This window comes from Urocitellus parryii, chromosome 14 (genome assembly GCF_045843805.1).
Source record: "Urocitellus parryii isolate mUroPar1 chromosome 14, mUroPar1.hap1, whole genome shotgun sequence".
Taxonomy (NCBI): domain Eukaryota; kingdom Metazoa; phylum Chordata; class Mammalia; order Rodentia; family Sciuridae; genus Urocitellus; species Urocitellus parryii.
Genome location: NC_135544.1, coordinates 38,596,114 through 38,620,541, shown reverse-complemented (window position 1 = coordinate 38,620,541; position 24,428 = coordinate 38,596,114). Strand labels below are relative to the sequence as shown.

The 24,428-nt window shown below is 36.6% G+C and overlaps 1 protein-coding gene across 4 annotated transcripts in view; it reads left to right on the top strand.

Annotated features, from left to right (window-relative positions):
* Positions 1 to 24,428, top strand: part of Galnt7 (polypeptide N-acetylgalactosaminyltransferase 7) — a 136,932-nt gene that overhangs the window by 58,989 nt on the left and 53,515 nt on the right. For all 4 annotated transcript variants that reach the window (XM_077792617.1, XM_077792616.1, XM_026389742.2 and 1 more), the window contains exon 2: positions 8,850 to 9,310. In XM_077792617.1, the coding sequence (XP_077648743.1) occupies positions 8,850 to 9,310 (461 nt within the window). The remainder of the gene's footprint in view (positions 1 to 8,849; positions 9,311 to 24,428) is intronic.

Here is a 24,428-nt window from a genome sequence, read left to right as displayed (position 1 = left end):
TCAGGAAGATTCAAAATCATTATGTGGTTTCACTGGATTTGCCAGATGTGAAGGAAGATTAAGAATTAAACTGTCTGCTTGACTTTGGCTGACACTAAAGTATAAAATTCATTATTACCTCGGAAACAAGAATCAAAGGACAGGACTAAATAAGCACTCCCCTGGATTTAAAAAAAAAAAAAAAGTGTTGAGTGTGGTCTTCAGGGATTGATGTTGGGAAAACTCTTTTAAAATGTTTTAAAGATGATGTAGAAAAGAGATTCTTAGCTGGTCTAGGTAAGAAAATAGAGTTGATTGGCACAAGCTAAAACAAAGTTCCAAAACATGTGAGTGGGCAGGAGAGGAGCAGATGTGACCTCATTTCAATCAGCTCAGCTTTTAAGTAGTTCCTCCTTTCTCCACCTGATGAAATGCTGCTGTTGTTCTTTTGAAGGGTCTATTCGGCTGGGTTAATTTCTTCTCCTTCCAAGCCATTTGGTTTTTAAATGTATATTTCCTGTCTCTATGTGCATACATAATATATATTCATGCATAAATTATTCATGTGTTTAAAAATCTTCAGATTTTTATTTTACAATCCGTTTCTCAATACTTTGGTTTCATTTTTTTATTCTCCTAATACCGTTCTTATCTTTAGACAGGTCATTTTATAGGAATATTTTGGTAAGATATATTGTAAAGTATTGACAGTTTTCTGAAAACATTTTATGTAACTTATTATGTTATCTATAAAATGAAAAAAGTCTACTTAGGAGCTCTCTTTTTTAATTCAGGAATTACTTAGCTCCCAAACATGGAGGAGTGAAAATCTAACCATTATAGCCTTTTATGATTGCAAGAAGTATTATCTGCCTTTTACTAACCTGTGGGAGATGGGGCTTTTAAATAGCACTGATATTCTTTGTATTTATAGCCCTGTCTTGATAATTTGTGCTCTTAGCACTGAAATGACAGCATAGTCCTGGACAAATATAACTATTACATGAGCTTCTGAAATATACTAAACGATGATTTATTGGTCATTTAATACTCATGTGATTCTTGTGATTCTTAAAATTCAGTTTAAACCAACTAAAGAGTTAATATTATATATGCACAATAAGAAATAATTTAAAACCTGCAAGTATATTCATGATTCAGCTCATTAACTAAAGCATAAATTTTTATAAGGTCTCTGAAAGATAAAAATTATTTCAATTTCATAAATATTTTTAAATTTAATGTGTTTCATAGAGTTCTTGATTAATTGTCTATGATAATACTTTGAACTGGGCCAATTAAATAGTCTCATGAATAAAAGTTTTGTTTTTTTTTAAATAAAAGGATAATCAATTTCTTATTTTCCTATTGTACAAATTAACCTATATTTTGGCCCTTTGCATATTTCTTCATTTAATTTACTTTGAAGTATAACCTAATTTTTTTCTGATCTGATTTAGAATCTCTATCCTATTACTGTTTACAACAAGCACCAAATTTAGCAGAAAAGCCATTTACAAGATAAATTGGTCTAGAGAACTACGACTAACATCAGCAGATTTACTTTCTCATGTTTAAATAAAGTACTCATTTTCTATGAAGCACCAAATTTCACTTGCAAACATTATTTATCCAAATCTGAAGAAGAGAAGAAATTTTTTTTAAAAAAAAGGATTATTCAAATTTTAGATGTGTAGGGAAGTAATGTTTTCAGTTATCTCATTTGGATTTCTGAAATGCTAGCTTAAATCAAGTCAAGCATATGATAATATAAAGATTCAAAGTCAGTTTATATTCCAGCAGGGTAATAAGAGATGATCCACAGCTAGATATGCTTTGTGTACTCAGTCTCTAAACAAACATGCATTGAGTGTCTACTGTGTACTAGGTGCTTGGGGCACACAGATAAGTAATATGCGTGCGTTATGCTCCAAGAGTTCTCAGTCTGATTGGGGAGAAACAGCTAAGGCAATACAGGAAGAGAATGGTAGAAACAATCACAGGACTGTGGGAGAAGGGTAGAAGTTTCTGGAAGCTGAATTCTGAGTTTAAGGTGCTGGTTTGGACTGCTGTATGCTTAATGGGAATTTCACATTTACAGAATAGGACATTAGAGATTATAAAAATAATACAAAGAAGAATTTTGTGTGAAATCTAACCTCTAGGTTGAAAATTGAAAGTTTTTACTAATAAGGAATCTGCAGTTTACTCTTACCTTTAAAATGTATACTATACAAGATGGTTTTTAAAAAGTAATTTTTAGCATAATTTTAATAATTTAATCATGTTTAGTGTTGATGAACTAAAGTTTGCTCAGAATTATACTATAAACTTCTAAACAAATTTAATAGATTTTTTTATCCATACTTACTAATATCACTTCCAAAATTACTTTTATTAAACTATCACTGGAATAATTTAGAGTTTCCAAAGATAAAACTCAGAAATTGGAATAGTTTTATATTTCCAAAGGTTTTTTGTTAGTGTGACCTCCTATCTCTGAAACACTTTAAATAATGTATATCCTATAAAGAAATTCATACTTATCTGTTAGGATTGGGTTCTGTTAAAAAGAATAGTAATATTTCTTACTTGTTAAAGAGTGATTTTCCTTAATGAAGAGTTGCCTAAAGCCTAAATGAAGAGTTGCTTCCATGTAAAAAATTTGTATACTACCACTACCAGTATATATGAGGGAGATGAAATGTTAAAAAACTTACTAAGAGATCTCCTTTAAATACAGATGGCCATGATAATTGGACATTGGCTGATTTAAAACTGGAGATACCTTAGGGCATAATTATTATCCAAAGGCAAAACATATGCATCTGATGAGTCAATATTTTATATTTGCTATATTAAATGGAAGAAAGAAACTTGTTTAACCCCTATGTGGTTTCTTAGATGGATGATTTTAAATGCTTAGAAGAGATCAAAGGCTTCTACTCCAAGCATCCCAACCTCCTCATTTACCTGGAGGAAGAAGCCTTGGTTGGATTAGAAATACCTGGGATGACTATGCATATCTGTCTCATGCTTAAAAAGTGAATTCAGTCTCCAGATAGAGAGGCTGGGAAGGATGTTTGGACCATGGATTAGAAAATGTAGATAACTTTTGGTACCTTCATGAGTTTATCATTGGTAACTCAAGTAGTTTTTTTTGTTGTTGTTGTTGTTTTTGCTTTTTATTTTGTTTTGGGTACTAGAGATTGAACCCATGGTCACTTAACTACTGAGCCACATACCCAACCCTTTTATTTTTTTAATTTGAAGCAGAGTCTCCCTAAGTTGTGTAGGCCTTGCTAAATTGCTGGGGCTAGCTTTGAACTTGCAATCCTACTGCCTCAGCCTCTTGAGCTGTGGGGATTATAGTTGTGCATCACAATGCCCAGCAGTAACTCAAATAGTTGATTGCCAAAAATAGTTGATATTTTTCTACTTACTATATAGTATTTAAAAATTTTTTTATTTGTTCTTTTTAGTTATACATGACAGTAGAATGTATTTTGACACAACTTCCCATTCTTGTAGTTGTACATGATATGGAGTTAAACATGTTGTGTATTCGTACATGAACATAGGAAAGTTATGTCCGAATCATTCTACTGTGTTTCCCATTCCCATTTCCCCTCCACTCCCCTGACTCCCCTCCGTCCAATACAGTGAACCTTCATCCGATCCCTCCCTGCTCATTGCCTATTGTGACTCAGTATCCACATATCAGAGAGAAGATTGGGCCTTTTTTTTTTTTTTGGCTTATTATTAACACGAAGTTCCCAGTTCCATCCATCTACAGACAAATGCTATAATTTCATTCTTTTTTATGGCTGAGTGATATTCCATTGTGTATGTGTACCACATTTGCTTTATCCATTCATCTGTTGAAGGGCACCCATATATAGTATTTTCAAGGTTGTTTCCCCTTAAACAGTCAGGTCACAAAACTATGTTATCCTATAATGAGTAAGAAATTGTGGTAAAACTATGGGGAAAGATCCAAAGATCTAAAGCTTGTCATCTCTAGGTATTTTGTAGTTGATCAGAATTACTCTAGGTTACACAGAAATCTTCAAGAAATTGGTGTGTCAATGGAGAATACCTTTTAAGAATACCAAATGGTATGCATGAAAATCCAAAAATTGGTTACTTGCTTATATAACAATGAAATTTAGCACAAGACTCTTACATAATGGGAATCTTCCTTTTACTCAAATGACTATGTGTTTAAGAATGTGATCTAGCCAACTTTAGGAAGACATTAATTTCTGTATTATTCACTATCATATAGGATAGATCTGCATTATATATTGCATTTTATGTTTTGATTATGCTTATATGGTTTATGGGGAGGTCTCCAGGCCTCTCAGGGGGTCCTTTTTTCCTGCCCAGGAGGGTATAAGCCACAGGAAAAAAATAAGTCAGAAATAATTAGTAAAGAACAAAAGACATAGAGTCAGAAAAACAGTTTTACAGTAGAGCCCCTGATAGGCCCAGCCCACACAGGCGCTGGAGCTGGACAATTAAAAAACGACTCCCATGGTTTATTTAAGGGGGTATATTGAAGGCAGGAAATAGATTCCAGGGGTGGAGTCTTGCTTCATGATATCTTGCAGTCAGCAGGTTGATTGGCATCTTGGCAGGTCACATCCATCTCTGAGAGGCTATGTGGCTGTAGTAAATCACCAATCACCCTATCTCTGGGGCTGTGTGGGGCCTGGGACAGAGCTTGAATAAGGTCACATGTGTCTGGGTAGTATTAGCCAGAGGAAATTTCCACTGGAAGTTCCCAGACACCAGATTCTCCTATTTACTAGACTGTGATGCCAATGTAGTCCACACACGGCCCACTGATGGCTCTTGACAGTGATTAAAGAGGAGTAACATTTAATTGGCTCAAAATTCCCTTTTAGGAATTATCTGCTAAAGTCCAGTATATATTTTAAGCAACACTAACTTACCCACTTATAACTGGTTTCTGTAGTGGATCAGAAGTCTTGAGAGAAAAATAAAGAGAGTAACTATTGCTATTATATAATAGGCAGCTCTTACAGGAGTCTTAATGTTTTAGTCCCTAGGGTTAAGTTTGGGTTCATGTGGTTTACTATAGTACTCAGTGTGGCCCCCCTGCCTAAGTCTAATTTATAGCGTAAGAGTTGCTGACCTGGATTTCTTTGGGTGGAGTAGTCACAGTGTTAACTGTTCTTTTCTTCATTCTACTAACTCTTATTAGTTTTTACCTTAGCTAGGCTCTTTAAAAAAAAAAAGTATATTTCTCTCAGTGGATAATTCTTCTTATCAAAATGTCATGGTATTTTACTAAGCCACACCCAGAGTTTGTGTGGAATTTTTATATTTACATAAATTTACTTACCTGATAGCATACTTTCTCCATTTTTCAGTTCTGTCCTAGTTGCTAACAGAGTTACTGCCACTGGGAAGTGGCCTTAAATCTCTTCCTAGTTTAAGAGTCTTAAAATATATTTGGAAATTGAATCCTTACCTGTAATGGATGACATCCTATATATTCAAGGACTGGTAAGGTCTCTGTTTAATCTTGAGTTTATCCATCTTAAGCCCTGATTAAGCACAGATCATTTGACCCCTCCCCCACCCCACCCCCCAGCAGAGCTACAACTCCCAGTGCAGGAAGCTCTCCCTGCTCTGAAAGGATCAAGATTTGGGTCTTTGCTTAGCACAGACTGTCAGATGGGATAGCTTAGAATCCAGCCATAGTTAAACAGAGAGAAACTAGGGTACTGAGGCCTGAACACCCCATATTTTCTACTACATCCTGCCACATGTTGGCAAGAGTGTGAGGAGTCCTGCCTATGATCACACCCTGTTTCCTCTGAACTTGTTACAACTGCTTTATTTTTACAATCTCCCTTCCTGCTCTCTTTGTCCCTTGGTTCTTCTGCTCCTAGTTGAGTAAGTGCAGCCAGAGAAAGGATGCTAATGTGATTTTTCTTAACTAAAGGTGGTTTTGATCAAGTGGGCTTCAAATTACAAAATGAAATTTGTCTTGTTTTACTTTTAAATTCTATGGCTTATGAAGAAACATAACCAAATAGTATGCATATTGTTCAAAAGTGGCCACTTTTGCTAAATTGTAATTTCTCAAGAAATCATGTGACTATATAAACTCATCATCATGAGTAAAATTTTCTAAGATCCATCTATGATTTGAAATGCAAACAGGCCTACATTACTGTCATTTGCTCCAAAAACCATTTTTCTAAATCCTCTGGATTCATAAAATTTCTTGCAAGGCAGGACTATCATGGAAAAATGGCAAACATAAGTAGGATTTGGGAATACAAGGTAGGGATACTTTTTAAGTTGTAAGGTGGACAGTGATTAGTTTGGCCTTTTGTCTGGTATTTCATATTACCACCTGTGATAAGTGACTGTATTTTTCAGTTCATTTCCATCTTTTTGAACTTAACAATCTCAGAAAATTATCTAATGATTTTCTTCCATTTCTACTCAACAGTGATCCATTGATTTTGACTATACAGTAAATTAGTTGTTGCTTATGAAAGTTTCACGGTGCCAGTGAGTCACAAAGGCATTTACTGATTCTCATTTACTCTCAGGAAAAGGAAGTGTGTAGTTTTTCTTCTCAGGGGAACTAAGAATTACACTGCTTTATAGCCATTCTTTGAACCATATAACATAAGATTTGATATGATTATTCTTAATTGACTTGGGTTAGTCAGACATTTCTAGAATTTGGTTCTGCCTTCAGATTTAATGATTATGGGCTTTAAGAAGTGAGCAGATTAAATTTTTCTGGTGCTGTTATATATCACTTTTTAGTGATATAATACTGTATAGAGAATATAGAGTTACATCCTTGGTGAATTCAAAGGTATTGGCAGTAAGGGTCTATCTGACCCAACCCCTTTTCTTTAATTTCAAATTCTCTATTCTTTATCTTTACCCTTTCTTCTCAGAATCTCTCTTACCATCAAAGCAGAAATTTTAGAATTCATTCATTGATTTATTCAGTAAATTTTCACTGAAGCCTTATATGCCAAGATAAACATTGGGAATGCAGTGGTGTGTGTGTACCATAGATCTTTCCCTAGAGTTTATCATCTAGTACAGGGATTGGGAGGCCAAATCCAGCCCACCATCTATCTTTGTATATGAAGTTTTTTCCTTCCCCTAGAACTGGGAATTGAACCCATGGCCTTCAACATACTAGGCAAGCACTCTACCACTGAGCTACATTTCCATCCTGTATATGAAGTCCTATTGAAGTTTATATTGTCTCTGGCTGCTTGCACACTACAATGACAGACTTGAATAATTGCAACAGAGACCAAAAACAATTTTGGTCTGCAAAGCCAAAATGTTCTCTACTTGACCCTTTGCATAAAAAGTTAGCCGATCCCTGCCTTCTTTGGTAATGATGGAGTTATTATATAAATGCGGGAAAGACAGTAAATGAAACAGGTATATGGTGTGAGGTCAATGTCAAGTTCAGATTTGGGGGTTTCAAATTTAGGTCCCAGAGACATATAAATAGAAATGTTAAGGAAGCAGTAGATTATAAGGTCTAGAGATCAGGACTATTATGTGGGCTGGGAAGATGGATGTAGGAATCATCAGAATAAATCTGGTCACTAAGCTTAGAAGAGAATGAGGTAACCTGGAATGAGAAAGGCATGGCAAATGGACTTCTCACAGAATCCTAAAGAAAACCAATAGTTTAATATTGGACAACGAACCATTAAGTTAAAGAAAAATCAAAACAACTTTTAGAAGAAGATAAGCCGAAGTTTGAATCCATTAAAACTTCTATTATTGAAGTGGGTGAATTTGGGAAATATTTAAATAAGCACAGGCCAGCCTAGATAATAGCATGTATTTCACAACTGGATAGGTTGGTTTCATGTATCATCATAGTCCATATTCTTCTAATGTATAGTTTTCTTCCTGTAAACCATTAAGAAATTTAAGTGGATGCCCAGACAAATTAAATCACAGTGTCTGAAGGGAGAACACAGGCATCAGTATGTATTTTAAATCCACTGAGGTGATGTTAATGCTGGGAAATACTGTTTGGGGAGAAGAATGGTTCTGGCTTAATAAGTTAACAAAATCTCTCAGGATTTCTGACTGAAAGAACTACATAGATGAAGAGGGTCCAAACAGAAAAGAGCGGTGCCCCCTGATGAATATCCTTATAAGCAGAACCTGTTTTTACCTCTGCCACTCCTGGAATGGGGCAAACTAGGGGTTTGGGGAGGTTTAAAAGACTTGGTTACAGTTATTAGAGTTTTTCTCATAGTTCTGAATTCAGCTAAACTCTCACTGAATAGAAAACACTGAACTGGCCTGTTGAGTACATTTCCTCACCTCGTTCCTCTGCCATTTGGGGTATGAAGCCAGCTGATACCTTTGCCATCATATGGTTGTATTACTTACTAAAGATTATATTTATCATATACCAGATGCCTGTGAGAATTATTACTATACAACATGACCTATTAAGTATCTGTTTTAATCAAAGATCCTAGAAACTCATTGCTCTAATCCTTAACAGTATTAACCCTTAACAATATTGACATTAGTAAGAGATCTTTGTTAGTTAAGTTTATAGAGATGATTTTTTTAAGTGTCCATTCATTTATATTGGAATAGTATGGTGAGGAAATAGTCTATTTCTTGGTAGTTCCATTCTACCCTGAGAAAGATCTTGTAATATGAAGACCTAACAAAATGGCCTGCTTACATTTCACATTTTAAACTGTTTTTATTGCCGCCTCAGCCTTTCTTTAAACATGAAAATTTGTATCATAAACTCTACTGTGGTGCTTTGCCTTCATGTACTCATTGTATATCCCCCTCCTTTTGTATAGGTAGACAGAGATGTCAATAACCCCATGCCCAACCGAGGAGGCAATGGATTAGCTCCTGGGGATGACAGATTCAAACCTGTGGTACCATGGCCTCATGTTGAAGGAGTAGAAGTGGACTTAGAGTCTATTAGAAGAAAAAACAAGGCCAAAAATGAACAGGAGCACCATGCTGGAGGAGATTCCCAAAAAGACATAATACAGAGGCAGTATCTCACATTTAAGCCTCAGACATTCACCTATCGTGATCCTGTGCTACGCCCCGGGATCCTTGGTAACTTTGAACCCAAAGAACCTGAGCCTCATGGAGTGGTTGGTGGCCCTGGAGAACAAGCCAAGCCATTGGTTTTGGGACCAGAATTCAAACATGCAGTTCAAGCCAGCATTAAAGAGTTTGGATTTAACATGGTGGCAAGTGACATGATCTCACTGGACCGCAGCGTCAATGACTTACGTCAAGAAGAGTAAGCACACATCCTCTTCTTTCTAAAATTGGGGCAACTATTGCTTTGCTAGATATTGAGATTGTTAGGGATGGAGAAAATATTTATGCCTTTATTTCAATGAAATAAGGGGACCTTTGGTGAGCAAAATGACCTGAAAGATGAGGGCCTCCATTTTTGTCTTCATATTGAAGGTACAATGTATAAAATGCTGGAGTCTTCTATATCAGTGCTACTGAAACAAAACATGGTCCCCAGACTGATAGCAATCTATGAGTTTTGTTTGTTTCCTGCCCGCAGTGAGAAAATTAGCTTATACCAGGATGAACATAAACTATACCATTAAATACTTTGTTTAGTTCACCTGACAATTTTTTGATACAAAACTTCTTCCACATGTTGATTTTCATTCTGGAGCAAGCACGTTCCTTATCTTTTTTGTGGAACAAGAGTAAATACCAATACTGCTCTGGGTATCTCATATTATTAGGTAGATTTATATTTCCTTTAAGAAGGAATACTCAGATAAAACTGTGGCCTAAACTTTCTTTTTTTTTTCTTCATGTGATATATAAGTTAAATGAAGGATTTCCAGTTCTTAAGTTGTGACAGTGATTATTGAATGAACTCAAAACTTTTCTCTTTCAGTTTATTCAATAACTGTTTCTACTAGTGTGGTATCTAAATAACTTTTAATGATGTGTATGCAAATTTATTCACTACTGGTAGAAAACTTTCAAAGTATATTCTCAAAATGATGTATTGTTAGCATAGTCTTCATGTGAAAAGGTTAACACAGCAGGTGCACAGACCCCCCCAATATCCACCCACAAACAAACACACACACACACACACACACACACACACACACACACACGGTTGCACCAGTGTCTTTATAACCACTAAGTAAAATTCCATACCTAATGTAGTACCACTCAATAGACGTCAGACACTCATACACATATTGGTAAGAATGAGAAGAGATGAATGAAATGTGCATAGAAAGTAGGAGTGGATAGCACCATGACAGTAGGAAACATAACTTATACAGAGAAGAGTTAGCATCACATGGGACTGTGAAGAAAGAGTCTTGGACCAATTTATTCTTAGTAGAGACTTGCCTTGTCATAGGGTTGCTAGATTAGCCCATAAAAATACAAAATGCACAATTAAATTTGAATTTCAGATAGATAGTAAAAAAAAAATTAGTATAGCCCCATACTGTATTTGGACATACTAAAATCTTTTTGTTGTTGTTTATGTAAAAATCCAAATAAACTGAGTGTCCTCTGTTTCATATGGGAGTGTTTCTAGTCAGGAGGTGAGGGTGATTGTTGCAGAGTTAGAACTTTTCAGAGAGTACCTGTTAGAACCCATAAAAAGATCTGCTGTCCCAACCTACAGGGTGTCCCAGTTATGTTAAATATAGCACTCAGTCATATACTTCATATGTACAGAGTACTCTTTATCTTTTAAAGAGGGACTTTGAGAACTTGTGGTATTCTCATTACTATATTGAAGGAGAAAGGGAAGGGAGGGGAATAAGAAGAAAGAGTCTATCATTTATTGGCTTCCTACTTCATGCCAGGACTTATAAGTTATTGAATTCTTACAACTAAACTATGAGAGAGTTCTTACTTGTATATGTAAAGTCTGAGGCTCAGAATGATCACTTCTTTGTATATACTCAGCAAAGTGGCAAAGCTGTGATTCACCCTGAGATGGCTTGGTCTGAAAACCCCTTCTCTTTTCACCACATCACCCTTAAGGTATGTCTCTTTCTTGATAGTGAACATAAGAGTAGATGTTACATTCAGAAGGTGAACTTGGCAGTGTGCAAATGGAAATTTTAGCACATGAACTAATTATAAAAATATATGGTATAATTTCAAAAACTAGTATAAATATAGATAGCTTTCTAATCTAAGAAATGTGGTATGAAAATCAAATTATGTACAAGACTTAGAGTTGTGCACAGGATTTAGAGCATCCTCCATGCTTCCCTCTCTGTTACCTCTTACATCCAGTCTATCAGCAAGGCCTCTGGTTTCTACCACCAAAATATAGCTCAGATCACTTCTGAGGTTCATTTCCTTCATCTCCATTGCTATCACCATGTCCACGTGACCATCGTCTCTCTTGGAATCCTGCAAAAGCCTATTTACTGGTCTCTATACTATTATTCTTACTTATTGCCTATTATTTATACAGAAAACAGGGTGGTCTTTTAGGACCCAAAGATGGTCTGTTGAAAACCATTCTGTGCTTTCCATTGCTCTTAAAATAAGACACAAGCTCCCACCCTGCAGCAGCCTCTATGCTGTGACCCTATAAGGCATGATCTGCCTTGTGGACCTCCTTTTGCCACCATACACCTCACCCATAGCACTCCAGCTATGTTGACCTGTCCCAGAGTCTTTGCATATGCTTTTCTCCCTCTTCCATGAATGCTTTTGCTCTTCATCTGCTGCCAGCCCTTTCCCATCCTTTGGATTTCAGTTGGACTTTGCTAACCATGTTGTTTAATTTAGTAGTGCCCCACTTAATTCTCTTTTACTACTCCCTGACCATTTTGTTCATAGTATTTATCAAATTTTATACGTACAGGCTGGGATTATGGCTCAGTGGTAGAGCACGTGCCTAGCACACATGAGACACTGGGTTCAATCCTCAGCACCACATACAAAAATAAATAAAATAAAGGTATAAAATTAAAAAAAATTATACTTACCTAGTTGTTTATTGACTTATCTTTCTCACTAGGTAATATCTCACTATGTCTAGGACTGGGGTTGTAGCTCAATGATAAAGCATTTGCCTAGCATGTGTGAGACCCTGGGTTCAACCCCCAGTAACACACACATTCACATGACAATGTCTCTTTTCTTCACTGGCTACTCCCAGTAATTAAAATATAGGAGCTCAGTAGTACCAACTAAATATCTCTTTGAGAGAATGAATGAATAAGTGAGTGAGTGAGTGAATTAAGGGAGTAGGCCAACATTCAGCCCTTGGCCCCAACACCAGATGTGAGATCTTCAACCTGTTATTTATCCTTTCTGACCTCTAACTTAAAATGATATTAGCAATAACAATCTCAGGATTTACATTAGAACAAAATAACAATAGATTAAAACTCTTATTATAGACATGTTGTTTAGAAACTTAAGTATTATTAGCTCCTCTACTGCTGTGGCACTTTTCTTAGTACTTTCTTGTCAACATTGGAATGTTTTCAGTTATTATTTAACTTTGATATTCTTTATTGCTTTTTGAAAGGCACAAATATCACACATGCCTTAACTATGTCATCTTGCTTCTACTTGTAGCTTCTATGATATCAAAGCCTTCATTTGTCTCTTGAAAATTTTAGACACACTAATTGCCATCTGACTCCCATCAGAGTCCTCCTAGCTCCCCTACAGTCTCTTTCCTATCTCCCCCTTTCCCCTTTCTTTTTGCCCCTTTGCTTCTTTTCTCCCCTCTCCTTTCCTTTCCTCCTCCTCTTTTCTGCCTTTTCTCCCTCCCTTTCTTCTCTCACGCATCATATAGTCCATTGTTTCCCATGTGCTTTCCTTTGCACATCTACAACAGGACCTAGAAATAGGATGTTTTGTGTTTTTATGTGTCATTTTATATTTTGTCTCCAATCAAATAAAATGACTCAAGACTACCTTAGCAAATACTCCTATGCCTTTATTTGAAATCCTATACTAGTGATAAATTCCTCTCTTTTTAAAAATATTTCAAGGGCTGGGGTTGTAGCTTTGTTGTAGAGTATTTGTAATATTGGTTGTAGAGGCATGCATGAGGCCCTGGGTTCCATCCCCAGCACCACAAAAATAAATGAATAAAGAAAGAAAAATGATTTTAAAAGTGAAAGAACGAACAAGGCTCATCGTCGGAGAAAATGCCCATTTATTGAGGAATAGCTCTGCATATTTATAGAGCCGGGGGTGGTTTGACAGTTATGACAGTTTAATGGTTTGACAGTTGGCATGGGGTACTTTTTGATTGGTGGGTAAGGATCATGTGAGCCAGCAGGGCTAGTCTGATTGGTGGATAAGGATCATGTGAGCCAGCAGGGCTAGTCTGACTGGTGAATAAGGATCATGTGAGCCAGCAGGGCTAGTCTGATTGGTGGATAAGGATCATGTGAGCCAGCAGGGCTCACCATTGGACAGCTCTTCTCAGGGGATGGGGAAGTTAGTCTTTGGAGCCAGGGCAACTCCCAACAAAAAGCATTCAAGTGTAACAACCCCCAGAAATAATTTTTAAATCGAATCCACATTACATTCTAAGCTGGATTCTTTTTTTTCCCCACATTTTTAAAATTTGTCCTTTTTAGTTATACATGACAGGAGAATGTATTTTGACATATTATACATACATGGAGTATAACTTCCCATTCTTGTGGTCCTGCATGATGTGGAGCTACAGTGGTCATGTATTCATATTTGAACATAGAAAAGTTACGTTCGATTCATTCTAATGTCTTTCCCATTTCCATCCCTTTTCTTACTCCCCACCCCCACCATACCAATCCAAAGAACCTCCACACACACACCCTGCCTATTGGGAGTGAGTGACCACATATCAGAGAGAACATTCAGCGTTTGGTTTTTTGGGATTACCTTTCTTCACTTAGCATGATAGTCTCCAGTTCCATCTATTTACTGGCAAATGCCATAATTTCATTCTTATTTTTGGCTGAGTATTATTCCATTGTGTATGTGTACCACATTTTCTTTATTCATTCATCTGTTGAAGGGCACCTAGGTTGGTTCCATAGCATACCTATTGTGAATTGAGCTGCTGTGAACATTGATGTGGCCATATCACTATAGTATGCTGATTTTAAGTCTTTTGAGTATATGCTAAGGAATGGGATAACTGGGTCAAATGGTGATTCCATTCTAGGTTTTCTGAGGAATCTCCATACTGCTTTCCAGAGTGGTTGCACCAATTTGCAGTCTCACCAACAATGTTTGAATGTACCTTTTCCCCCCACATACTTGCCAGCATTTGTTGTTTTACTTGTATTCTTAATAATTGCCATTCTGACTGGAGAGAGTTAAAATCTCTGTTAGTTTTAATTTGCATTTTTCTAATTTTAAGCTGGATTGTTTCTCACACTTTTTAAAAAAATCAGATGGGTTTCATTCCTCTGTGAACACATAAAAAGTTCATCGTAAGCTGGCTATGATTCATACCTATAATTTCTGCTATTCGAGAGGCTAATGTAGGAGGATTGCCAAGTTCAAGGCCAGCCTGGGCAACAGAGTAAGACTATCTCAAAAAGAAGAGAAAAGAAGTGCAATGCAGAGTATAACAATTTTTTAAGAAAAGTTATTCATAAGCCTAAATGTGGACGATCTTAAAATTTTTCTCTAAAATAAAAAAGAACAAGTTTTATATATTATCTAATATGCAAATTGCACCTTTCTGCTTTACTGACAATATACTGAAAACATACCATACTTTCATATCTCACACAGCTTCCCTTGTCCCTCATGGAGAATGTGCTATGGAGCCTATCAGAGACTGGCTTGTTTTTGTTGACTTTCTGCAACATTAGAATTTAGGTCTTAATAGCCTGGTTCTCTTGCTTCTATTAGTCACATAAATGGGCCACCTGCAACACTTAGCAACCAAGCTTTGGACTGTTGGTCCAGCTGTGACATCTGACACTGTGGTTAACTTGTTTGTTCTTGTGGCTGTTCCATACTCTTTTAAGATGAATGTGTTCTCCCCTCGAAGCAGGTGAGAACTGCCTAGCTGCCAGCATGACTCACACTTAGTATATGATAGCTTTGAATTACATTCACTGGCTGAGTAATTTACTGGTTGTTGATTGCTTGTGAAAAGGATGAGTAACAGAATTTTGAGTGAAATGGAGCCTACTTCTTTATTAAAGACTTGAGTGAAGAATGACTTCATCTGCTTTCATTACTTTTTTTCGATTAAAAAAATATGATTTTTTTTTTTACAGTTTGCCAGGCATTAACTGAGTATCTCCAATACATAAGGTACCATGCTAGGAAACACAACTAATAGAAAACATAGTCCCTGCCTTCAAGAGGCTCACCATCTGTACCCAGGGAGAAAGGAAAGAATGACATAATATGGGGCAGAATAGAAGAGCTAAAGGAAAGTGTTAGCAAAATGATTGGGTTCAAAGAGTCACTCTTGGTCACTTCAGGGGAGTCAGAGAATGGTTTACAGAGGGGATATAAGGTAAGACGTCTGAAGGATGAGTGGAGTGTTCCCAGGAGGATGGAATAGGGCATAAGACATGAACAAGTGGTGTGGTTTACTTGAATCAGAAAGTATATAGAGAAACAGAGCTGGTAGGGTGATTAGGGCATTGGAAGGCCATGATGCAATTTACAAAGTCAATACTGAATTTAATATTCAGGCCCACTGAAGGTTGATAAAGAGAACTTCAGGACTGTTGGACTGGTAGAATGGATTAGAGGGTGGAGACCTGTTAGAGGTTAGTGGTATTGGAGTAGGAACTTCAGTGGAGATTACAGAACCAAAAGAGCTCGATGTAAGAGAAGAAAGAGTTTGAATCAGTAGGCCTTGGCAGGTGATCAACTAGAGAAAAAAATCAAAGGTAAATGCAAGGTTTTGAAGCCCAGTAATACAAAGAAGAATCACGCCATTAACAGAAACAGTGGTTAGAATAAAACAACCATTCTGCTGAAGACTCATTTACCTAAACCAGTCTGTCGCTGGCTTTGGGTGACTTCATGCAGAGCCAGGCAGGATGAAAAGGCTGTCTGGGAAGAGGTGAAAAGTTCTATTTGTGGATGTTAAATTTTCTTCTATTAAAACTTGAGATTTTATATCTATTTTGTGAACTGCTGATGGAAATACATGAAAATCATTCTTATCTTCTTTCTGCCCCCAAAGACATATAACCAGAGAGATATAATCCAAGCTGCTTTGTTCCAAATAAATGAATTAAATATTTTGACGTGTTGAGCAAATGTGCTGCTTCTGATATTTAACCTTTCCTCCCACTTAACACACCTTTTGCATTTTGGTTTTATAGAAAGCTATCTTAGTTGCATTTGCAAAGTGAAATAATAGATGTAAAAGTGCTTTGAGGGCTAGGGTTGTGGCTCAGTGGTAGAGTGCTTGCCTAGCACACATGAGGCACTGGATTCGATCCCCAGCACCACATAAAAAAAACTACATAAAGAAAATAAAGGTATCATGTCCATCTAGAACTAAAAATATTTTTCTAAAAAAAGTGCCTTGAAAATTCTAAGAGCTATGCAAATGTTAATATAATTAATTGTTAATACCCTCCGATCATTTGTGCAAAATAGAGCATTTTTAAAAATAATTTACATATGTACACATAACTTATAAGACAGATAATTCTCTTCCTACATGATTCCAAAGTAAATATTGATTTTTATACTTCAATTTTATTTAAGTTGAATATGGTTGTGAGTTTTTCTCATTACCCATGTTAAAAGTTCTCTTTGATGCCTATTATATCTAAAATATAGCATTATAATTTATGAAATGGTTGCTATTTTTAAAATGTCAATTAGCTGAAATGCTGTCATTTTCCTTTTAGTTTCAGTCTCTAAATAACATGACCTGTTGGTTTCAGAAATTACTAAAATCTTAGAGCCTTTCATAAGAAATTGAAACAAATAAATAAAATGACATATAAATCATACATACATATAAATGTGGATCTCATATTATATATATTTCAGTACTTTATTCCAGTTCTTTGATCAGAATGTATGATGGGTCTACGTGAACACCAAAATTACATTGACAACACCAGTTTTTAACACACAACTCTTTTCTCTCATACATTGCCAAAATGGGTCTCATTTTCCAACTATATTTGGCAACCTTAGATCTAATATACAACAGGCACATTTGAAAATGGTTTCAGTTTTAACAGCTCAGGAGACTGAAGCAGGAGGATTGCAAGTTTGAGACCAGCATCAGCAACTTATGGAAACCCTATCTCAATAAAAATTAAAAATAAATAAATAAATAAGGGATGGGAGTGTAGCTCAGTGGTAAAGTACTCCTGGGTTCAATTTCCAATACCTTAAAAAAGAGAGAAACGTTTCAGATTACCTACAATGTACATGTTGCTTCTTTAAGTCCAAAAGGTGCTTTCTAATGGCCCTGAAAAGTTTTAACTCTTGGAAAGTTCTTATGAGTTTAGGGGCTTTTGAGATTAACTTTAAAAATAACTTAAGTTCTGATGCCTAGTTTCTTTTACTTTTCTTTATAAACATACACATACCAAGATAGACAGACACACAGACACACACACACACTCACACACTCACACACTGCACTTTGGAATTTTCTCCATTATGATGGCAGAACTGATTTTTGTTTAAGATTCTGGCTAACAATAGATGTATTTAAGGAAACAAATTATTATAGAGGTCATGTAGTAATTTATGTCACCCCTATGTTCCATAGCAGTTTAGAGGAGTACTGCATTCATAGAATGAGGCCACAAAAACTAGAAATTGTAACAGTTGGTTGCTCTGAGCTGCCATCAACATCAGCGATCTCCATCTCTGCCTCCATCTCTGCTCCTCCTTCCCCTTGATACCTTTCCAGGATGACTAACTTCCTTCAGTGGAGACATCTGTCCTACTGCCCAGACCTCGTGTAGTCAATGAGGTCTTCCAACTATGGTCATTATCCAGGTTTCTCTTAAGAGGAGACTTAGCTTCATTTCTTCTCCCTCATCCCTCATCCCCCAACCCTTGCCACCAGAGTTATAAGTCACCAAGTCTACCTGATTTAAAAAAAAAAAAAAAAAAAGATCTACTACTCCCATCTCATATATTGTTTTCTCACAGCCCTCTACCCTCAACCAGCAGTTCAGAATAAGTTCCCTAGAAGTTAGTTAGAAAAATATTTATAATAAATTCACTAGATACCGTATGCTATCCACTCCCATGACAGACTAAGAAAACTTCAATTCTTTCCTTTTAGAGTGAGATTCCTACCCACCAGGAGCACTTATGTGGGCATTGAGTAATGTTTTTTATGACCTTTTGTTCTGTAGCAGGAGGTAACAATCAAATCACTCATCCACTGTGAAAAGGTCATCAATTCCTCACAAGAGAGCTTCTGCCAATAGACCGAAATATGTTGCGTGCAGGGTGGATGTCAGAGCAGTCCCTTCCCTCAGTGACTTGACTTGGCCCTTCTGGGAATTTAACAGTTCAAACTCTGAAATGCAGAACCCTTAGATGCTGTCTGTTCACTGGTCTGTGCTGCTTTAATGCGTATTGGCTCCTGTGTGTTTGGCAAATGAGAAAATGCAGTCAGTTCACTGTGGAAGTCCCAAGGGATTTGTAGATTTCCTCCTCTGTGTTAATGTTTCTAGGTGGTGGGGGCAGGGGCAGGGAGAGAATGAGGAGGGGGTGAGAATTGGAGTTTCTCGGAAAGGTATAGCCATAACAATCTATCTATGAAGACCTTAGGAAAAAAGGTGTCAATCCAGTGTTTAGTGGCTTTGGAACCCATTGTACTTGCCACTGTTTAGCTTTCTGGGGAAACTGCTAGTGCATCCAAATAAGGCGAGAAGGAAATTAGTGAATCCAAAGCTATCCTTGGATCATACTTTTAATTTCGTATTAGAAAGCAAATGTCTCCAAAACTCCACCAAAAAGAAAACACAAGCCCCTGGATTTCAGGGCTGCAGAGGATGGACCATAATACAAAGTACAAATGTCTGTGGTGATTTCAGCTGTGCTGATTCTGTTTTCCTTAGGGCTCTAGTTCTCAAAATTCCCTGTTTTTTGAGTGTTGTGGTTTTTAACCCTTATCTTCCTTTAAGTCTTATTTCTTTTCCTTTCCTTCTTTCGTTTTTTAGTTTATATTCACAAAACAAAAAGCCTATTAGGAAAATATACATGACATTATAGCACCTACAGGTCCATCAAAAATCAAACTCTGGCCAGGCTCAGTGGCACATGCCTGTAATCTCAGCGGCACTGGAGGCTAAGGCAGTAAGATCATGAGTTCAAAACCAGCCTCAGCAAAAAGCAAGGCACTAAGCAATTCAGTGAGACCCTGTCTCTAAATAAAAAACAAAAAAGGGAAGGGCTGGGGATGTGGCCAGAGTGCCCTTAGGTTCAACCCTCCCTCCACCCCACCCCACCCCACCCCCCAAAAAAACTTTGGGCCTAGGGTCATGGTATGACAATAGGAAAGCAGAAGCAGAAGGGGAGATGTTATTCATGCTTAAGATTAATAATTGATGTGAGAGTGATTAGCTGTTAAACATAAACCAACATTGGAGGAAAAGGGAGATGCCCTACCTTTCCATTTATTCTAAAAGCACAGCAACCATTCTGAAAAATAAACTATTCTCAGTGAGCTAGGACTAACTTTGGGTCCTGCATTGGAGAGGAACTTGGACTAGTTTAGAGCCAGCACTCACTATTGCCACAGCAGGGTGTAAAAACACGAAATGACAACTTGGTTTCTTTCACGTTGTACATGTGGACTTCATGGGATATCTGAGAAAAATGAGCAATGTTGAAGAGAAGACAGTCATTGAAACTTGTTGAATCAGGTCAGAGCTGATTAGGGGAGACTTTCTTCCTCTCAGACTGAGTTTCAAGCTGACATCCACTCCTTATAGTCCATGGCGGGTAATTTGTGACAGCTCCCTAATGGGAAAGGCAGGTTATTGCAAAGAGCTAGGAAACAAGATCATGAGCACCATTTTTTTTTCTTCAGCAAGTATTGTGTGTAGAGTAATAACATGTATAAGTGTACCATTTAAAAAAATTTTTTTAGTTGTAGATGGACACAATACCTTTATTTTATTTATTTTTATGTGGTGTTGGGATCGATCCCAATGCCTCACGCATGCTAGGCAAGCGCTCTACCACTGAGCCACAACCCCAGCACCCCCCCACCCCACTTCTTGAATGCACTTACAAGAAAGTTAATTATCTTTACTCATTGTAAGCTAAATATGTAAACGATGTACTTGGTATATCAATAGAATTGCTATTTCATCATTCTTGGAATATATAAGGTGACTATGCTAAAAAAGTAGAAAGGACTTAGCACCAAAGTCAAGTTAATTACATGAGTTAAAATTATGTAAATAACATTCAATAATACCTTTTAATGTATCACTGGGAAATGGTCCATAGCTTTGCTTTTCTAAACTTCACTGAATCCTGGGGGAGATTCCATGCTCTACAGTGTAGCTAATGTGTGGAAGGAAAATCACATTTTTAATAACCTAGTAACTTTTTTTTAGAATGAGCAACACCATTTTAATCAAATGAAAAGTATCTATATGTTCTCCAGAATAGAAAGTCCCAGTGAGAAAATCAAAAACAGAATAAAAGGCTCTGGGGAAAGATTTGAGAATCTCAACTATACATTCTTAAGACCCTGGAGATGTACAACTGTCACTTTAAAGGAAAGAGTTGTAAACTTTTCAGTAAAAAGAGAATGTGAACTACCACTGTGCTGCACCTTACTGTGAGACAGGAGCTCCCTCCAGAGCCCAGTTAGGCTGAACAGCAGGCCTGCTGACCTGGGTCCACATCCAAGGGAGATTCTTAATACTGATTTGTTCTCTGAAAAAGAGGGAATAAAGAGTGGTATTGAAGTAAGACAATAAAACTCTCTCCTAAAAGCTCTAGGCAAAATCTGTAAACCACAACTACTTAGGAAAATGACATTGAATAGTCATATTTATTTAAATTTTTTTTTTTTTTTGAGATTGAGTCTTAGTATGTTGCCTAGCTGGCCCCAAACTTGGGATCTTCTACCTCAGCCTCTTGGGTAGCTGGGATTATAAGTGTGCACCACCATACCTGGCTTAAGTGTTTTTACTTAAATCAGCTGTAAAGAAGAATCTATTTATAAGCAGACAGGAAACAACCTAGACTCAAATGGGACTGGTTCTGGACCTCATGTCTCCTGTCATTGTCTGTGTCTCTGCAGTCCTTGCAGGACATTGGGGCTGGTGAGTGCAAGGGCTAAAGTTAGCAGTGTACTAGGGTATGCCCATCATAGATACAGAAAAGCAGGTCCCAGCCCTAGGGTATTTTTTTTTACACTTCTTTATTTGGTTTGGGGGAATATTTCTTTAAATGAAACCTAAGCCATGTCTTCCACCTCCTGTGATAAATAATGTTGCTGTGACTGCTCCTCTCCCTTTTTTCTCTGTTGCACAGCTAATGAAGACACAGGGTCCTCAATAAGTGACAGGAGAATTCACAGCATCATTGTCCATTTACTGATTATCTACTAAATTTCTGGAAGTATGCTAGGTTTTTAAATACACCCTCTCTAATCCTTATTGTTAGACTGAAACAGCATATTTTTATTTTCATTATATTTTTAGATGATGGAAATGAGGCTCAGAGTAAGTAGATAACTAGAAGGTTGCATAACTATAAGAAGGCGGTACTGAGATTCAAATTCTGGCTTACACACCATATTGCCTTGTTAGTGATGCTAAACTAACAGTCAGAGGAGTCCATTATGGTGTGCTACAGGAGAAAAACAGAGGAAAGTCAGAAGAAGGTAAAAAGCAAAGGCTTTGTATCACATAATAAAGCAGACTTTTTTTCTGCCTCTGAGACCACATTTTGCAATTTCAGCATAGTAGACTGGATAATTTGTCCTGGGGAGTATTCTATTCATTGAAGGATATTTGCCAGAAGCACACACATATCCCCTGCCCACCCTTTATGAATCCCTATTTGTGACAACCAAATCTCCAGACTTTACCACACAGCCTCTGGAGAGCAGAATCACCCCTGATTAAGAATCACTGTTCTAAGGGATCAGTCAAGGTAAAAAAAGGTACTGGGGTTGAAGTGGAAGGAGCTATTTTTTTTTCCACTATTTAATTAAAAAAAAAAATTCTTTTAAACCCAATCCTTCCTGTTATCTAGTTTTACCTTTCAGTCAATTGTGGTAACTGATGGCACTTTTCAGCTTTTTGTGTGATTTTGTCCAACCTTTTTCTTATTTTAATTTTTCACTGATACACATAATAATTCTAAATATTTATGGGGTACAGTGATATCTAATACATGTCATGATTAAATCTGGAGTGATTGCATATCCATCACCTCCAAACATTTATTACTTCTTTGTGTTGGGAATGTTCAGAATCTTTTCTACTAGCTATTTGAAATGCATATTTAATTGTTGTCAATCATTGTTTTCCTATTGTGCTGTAGAACGTTAGAAGTTCTTCCTCCTGTTCAGCCACACCTTGTACCTTTCTCCATTTCCCCTCTCCTTAGCCTTCCCAGGCTCTGGAGACCACTCTTCTACTCTCTACTTCTCTGAGATAAATTTTTTTTTAAGTTTCTACATCTGAGATAGAATATGAGGTATTTATCTTTCTGTAAAATACTAGTTTCCTGAATAATGCATATCTTCCAAATATTGGCCATTTTGTTTTGTAGGGTAAGAACAGCAGCGTGTGTGTTAGTATCACCATCAATTTTATCAGAAAAGTCTTTTTTAACTCCTGGGAGGGTTTATATTTCCAAACTATAAGTTTTACCTGAAAGCTCAAGTTTTCTTGGGCTTCAAATTTTCCTTGAGGTAACAGGCTCCTTTCATTCATGTTCGTTTGTGAAAATGCCCCATACCAAAGTTTGAATAACTTCAGTTGGTCCATTGGTTCCTTCAGATGAAAATGACATTCTGTGAAAAAATTAGCTTGTTTAGCAGGCATCACAGTCTCACAGGTGCTTTTCCTTGAGAAAAATCATCACTTTAGCATGTGACAGAAGTCCCCTATGCGTACTTCTTATTTTGTCTCACAGAATATTTTTAAAACATGTACTCAAGGGCAAGATTTAATAAAATTTAATAAATCTTCATCAAAGAAGACTTTTTGCTTCATCAAGGGTGTACAGTGTAAGTGGGATTTATTTTAGTGAAATACTAGAGTACTAGAAAGACAAGTACCATTTGGTGCCATTGCCTTGGTTTTACTGTCAGTGTAAATATCAATATAATGAAAAAGGCATTAAAGTCTTTATATTATCATGAAAATAATTTTGAACTAACCAGGATCCTGAAAGTGTTCTTGGAATCTCAAGGATCTTTAGATCATACTTTGAGAACCATTGCTATAGATTTTATAATGAACTAGATGAATAATGATAACGAAACTCTTTAAGAAAAAAAATCTTGTAGGCAGGTGCAGTGGCACATTACCTATAATCCCACTGACTCAGGACGTGGAGGCAGAAGGATCGCAAGTCCCAGGCCAGCCTCACCAACTTACCCAGACCCTGTCTCAAAATAGAAAGGGAAAGGGATATAGTTCAACAGTAAAATGCCCCTGGGTTAAATCCCCAGTACCCTGCCCCGCAAATTGTCATCTTTAGTCTTCCGGTTTGACCATTGACAAACACAATGTAAGTTTATAAAGTTGTTACAGCTGAATCATTGGTAATTTCACCAGATTCTATGGTTAGCAGTGAGATAATTAAGATGCTTACTTAATCCAAAATTGTACCGATATTTATTTTAACTAACTGATAAAGAAGAAGTGCTAGAACGTCTGCAAAATGGCAGATGATCTGATAGTATGAAATCCCATCTCTACTTGCATAGGACTGATGGGTAAAACAGTAACAAACTTGGACACCTCTAATATTCCTGGAACAGAAATGGTTTTAAATGGTATAATTCAACCAGCTTCTAAACTGGAAGAGTAACTCAGTTTACCATTATCATAATTAATGTTAAAGGAATTTCTGGGAACAAACACAATTTATTGTTGATTTATTTATTATAGTAGTCACTATTTTGTAGTGATGGCTTTTGGAATTTAATAATTCATAATAAGGGGCCCAAAAGTTGTCTAGTCTATATTTCTTAAATAAAGTCTAGAGATAGTACTAGGATAAATATAAATATATTATGCAGACACATGATAAAATAAGGTTAATAATATTTACATGATAAAAAACATTAGACATTATTTTGATGACCTAAGTTCCAAACTGCTAGCTCATTTGTTGAATAATTTACAAAGCTATTGCATGCAAGGCCTTCTCCCTTACCAAATTTCTAAACAAAGGTGGGGGGCATTTTACCATAGATAAAATAATTG